Source organism: Herpailurus yagouaroundi, unplaced genomic scaffold (assembly GCF_014898765.1).
Source record: "Herpailurus yagouaroundi ecotype Mexico unplaced genomic scaffold, PumYag 67493, whole genome shotgun sequence".
Lineage (NCBI taxonomy): Eukaryota > Metazoa > Chordata > Mammalia > Carnivora > Felidae > Herpailurus > Herpailurus yagouaroundi.
In genome coordinates this window covers 933,429-936,641 of record NW_024420301.1, presented here as the reverse complement: position 1 = coordinate 936,641, position 3,213 = coordinate 933,429, and the positions used below count along the sequence as shown (strand labels likewise).

At 67.1% G+C, this 3,213-nt stretch overlaps 1 protein-coding gene across 4 annotated transcripts in view; it reads right to left on the bottom strand.

Annotated features, from left to right (window-relative positions):
• The window catches only part of PNCK (pregnancy up-regulated nonubiquitous CaM kinase), a 3,757-nt gene extending 550 nt beyond the window's left edge, over positions 1–3,207 (bottom strand). For 2 of the 4 annotated variants that reach the window (XM_040467458.1, XM_040467460.1), the window contains exons 1-11: positions 3,136–3,207; positions 2,593–2,662; positions 2,210–2,341; positions 1,895–1,969; positions 1,646–1,805; positions 1,382–1,505; positions 1,129–1,204; positions 922–1,034; positions 754–832; positions 577–664; positions 288–432 (exon numbers count right to left, since the gene is read on the bottom strand). In XM_040467458.1, the coding sequence (XP_040323392.1) occupies positions 295–432; positions 577–664; positions 754–832; positions 922–1,034; positions 1,129–1,204; positions 1,382–1,505; positions 1,646–1,805; positions 1,895–1,969; positions 2,210–2,341; positions 2,593–2,660 (1,053 nt within the window). In that variant the 5' untranslated portion in view covers positions 2,661–2,662; positions 3,136–3,207 and the 3' untranslated portion in view covers positions 288–294. Of the gene's footprint in view, positions 1–287; positions 433–576; positions 665–753; positions 833–921; positions 1,035–1,128; positions 1,205–1,381; positions 1,506–1,645; positions 1,806–1,894; positions 1,970–2,209; positions 2,342–2,592; positions 2,663–3,094 lie in introns of all 4 variants that reach the window. The other 2 variants (XM_040467461.1, XM_040467459.1) reach the window with 2 other exon arrangements.
• Between the last annotated feature and the right edge of the window lie 6 nt (positions 3,208–3,213).

Below are 3,213 nucleotides of genomic sequence, written 5' to 3'. Positions count from 1 at the left end.
CCCCCCCCCCCCCCCCCCCCCCCCCCCCGCGCATCCCAGTCTCGGTTCTCAGCAGCAGTGCTCCCCGCCCCGCCCCGGGTCTTGCCATCAGGCTCCTCGTGATCCCTGCAGCCACCTGCTCCCTCTGGCCTCTATCGTCTGCTTCTGTCAGAACCCCGGCTCCTTCCCTCCACCTCCACCTTCGGTCCCCAGTCCTCTGCTCTGCGAGGGGGCCACACGGAGCCCGCCCTCCTCTCAGTTCACTCGGGGGCCAGCGCCCAGTGGGTGCAGGGCCCACGCCCGCACACCTGGGCGTCACCACTTGGGGGGCTGGCCAGACCCGAGGCCAGGGTGGCTGTGGCGGGCCATCCTCCGCCCTGAGGCCTCCTCGCTCTCCGGGCTCTGCCCCAGCTTGCGGATGTGACGCAGGAAGGAAGTGGCGTTGAATGCTCGCTGTGGGGAGAGAGGGCCATCAGGCCGTGCCCCGGCAATGGCCCCAAGACTCTGAGGGCCACAGAGGCCACTGGCAACCGAGGCCGTCCCCTGAGAGGCGGGGACAGCCTCGAGCCAGGTCCACAGGCCCGTCTCCACACTGACCTTCCAGTGAGTCCGGGCAAAATTCTTCTGGATCTGCTCGCTGACTGAGCCCAGGATGTCCTTGTCAAAGGCTGCGTCCCCAGAGATCCTAGGGGGAGGCCACGGGTCAGTGGCGGGGGAGTCTCTGAGGGTGTGGGCCCTCTGGTCCCGGGAGAGCTTGGCAGGGGCCCCACTCACCAAAGATGCTGTAAAGCCTGCTGGCAGGTGAACCTCTTCTGCGGGTCTCGCTCCAGAAGGTGCCGGATGAAGTCTTTGGCTGCAGTGGGGACCCAAGGTCAGCCCACCCCGTCCCCGCTGCCCTTGTCACTGCCCCCTCCCTGAGCTCGGGGCCAGCTTCACGTTCACCTGATTCTGAGATGTCATCCCAAAAGGGAGAGTCAAACTCATAGCTGGCCCTCAGGATCTGGCTGAAGAGTTCAGGGTCGCTCTCGTCGTAGAAAGGGGGGTACCCACACAGCCTGGCACCCACACATGAATCACCCAGCTGCCGGGCCCTCCCCGACCCAGCAGGAGGCAGGCAGGCAGAAGAGGAGCCTCCCAGCGGTCACTCACAAGATGTAGGAGATGACACCCAGGGCCCACACATCCACAGCCTTCCCATAGGGTTTCTGCTCCAAGAGCTCCGGGGCTGGGGGCCAGAGACAGACAGACACACACCCGCACGCACACGTGCCGTGGCTTCAGTGCCGCCAGGCTCAGCCTGGTCGACCCCAGGGATGACCCACCGCCTACCCTTCCCCTGGCACCATGTCCCCCAGCCCCCTCAAGCCCCAGTGAGTCTAAGGGCGCGCCCCCCCTCACTGACCCACATATCCTGGGGTCCCACAGGCGGTGCCCAGCACATTGCCAGTCTGGATTTTGGAGAGGCCAAAGTCGGAGACCATGATCTTGGAGTCCTCAAAGGGTGTAGCGTAGAGGAGGTTTTCCGGCTATGACACACGGGCACCGGGGAAAGTGCCAGGTCAGCCCTGGCACGACCCCTGGGGCTGGGCACCCTCAAGTCCCCCAGACCCTCGGTGCACAGGGATGCCGGGCGTGGCCCCAGGCGGGCAGGCAGGAGGACGGGCACCTTGAGGTCTCGGTGCACGATGCCCAAGCTGTGCAGGTAGGAGACGGCGCCCAGGACCTGGCCCACTAGGTGGCTGGCGTCCTTCTCTGTGTAGGAGCCACGCTCCATGATGCGGTCAAACAGCTCGCCCCCCGTCACCCTGAGGGCAGCAGGGACTCGGCTAATTCAGGCCAGTCGGCCCCCACTCACCACCCAGCGCCAGCCCCAGCCGCCTCCGCCCCCGCCCCAGCTTGCCCCTGCCCTCCTCACAGCTCCATGGCCAGGTAGAGGTGGGAAGGGCTCTCGTGGACGTCCTCCAGAGCCACAATGTTGGGGTGGCTGACCCTGCAATGGCAATAGAAAGGCCCGTATGGGCCACCGCAGCCCCCTCTGGGCCTCTCGGGGCCTCGGAGTGCTTCGTCCCGGGGCCCCAGGGAAGGCTCCCTCCCTCTTCTCTTCCTCTGGCCTCTGCCCCGCTTACCTAGCACAGGCCACCTCTGCCTGGTCCAGCAAGGCAGAGCCCCGGGGCCAGGCGGTCGTGGGGATGCACTGAAGGCACAGGCCTGGCCAGGGGCGAGCACGCACCTGCGGAGCACGGCGATTTCGTTCTCCACCAGGGCCTCCTTGCCTCGAAGGGCCTTCTTGGGGATGCACTTGAGGGCGACGAGGTGTGAGGAGCCCCGCTCCTGGGCCAACACCACCTCAGAGAAGGCGCCCCTGAGGCAGAGAGGGGGAGGCAGGCAGGGAGGGGGAGAGGGGAAGAGGAGGAAAGGAGGGGGCGGGGAGGGAAAGCAGAGGTGCGGAGGGGCAAGGGCCCTCCTAGCTGAAGAAGATGGGGAGGCCCTCCTGGTCCCAGGCCACCCATCCGCCCCCCCACACACACACACTCACACATTCGCTGACACACACACACACACACACACACACACACACACACACATCACATTCATTGACACACACACACTCACGAGCCGAGCTTCTCCCGGATCTCATAGACGCTGCTGATGTCTTCCGTCTGTTTCTTGAGCAGCAGCATGTCTGTGGGGGGTCGGGGAGAGATGGAGGGAGGCCCCCTGCGTGAGGCCACCCTCAGTGGCAGCCCTGCTCAGAAACGCGTAAATCGCCCCCAGCCCCAGGCCGGCAGCATTTCGCCCCTCCCCCACCGCCCAGGCCCGCACTCCCAGGTGGGCGACTCCCAGCGAGGCCACCGCAGACCTTCCTCCCCTCCCAGATACGAGGCCGCCATCCGGAGCCCCCACCCCACCCCCGCTCTGGCACCTCGACGGCGATCAGCGCCCAGACACCCCTTCTCTGCCTCCATACAACCAAGGCAGCCGCGATCGGCCGGCTTCCAGAAGGCTCCGTGCACCCCCACCCCGTCCCCTCTGGGCCCACCCCCATCCACGGCGCCCACAGACGGCCCTCCCACACCCCCAGGCCTAGACCTGTCACCCAAGGCCCAGCGCTCACAGGCACTCGCGACTCGGGCCACCAACCCTCCCAAGATGCACCTGCGACCCCCGCGCCCAGCCGCCTGCCACGGCCACGGCCGCGGCCACCCACGCGGCCGCCCAAGTGCAGCCCGGCCC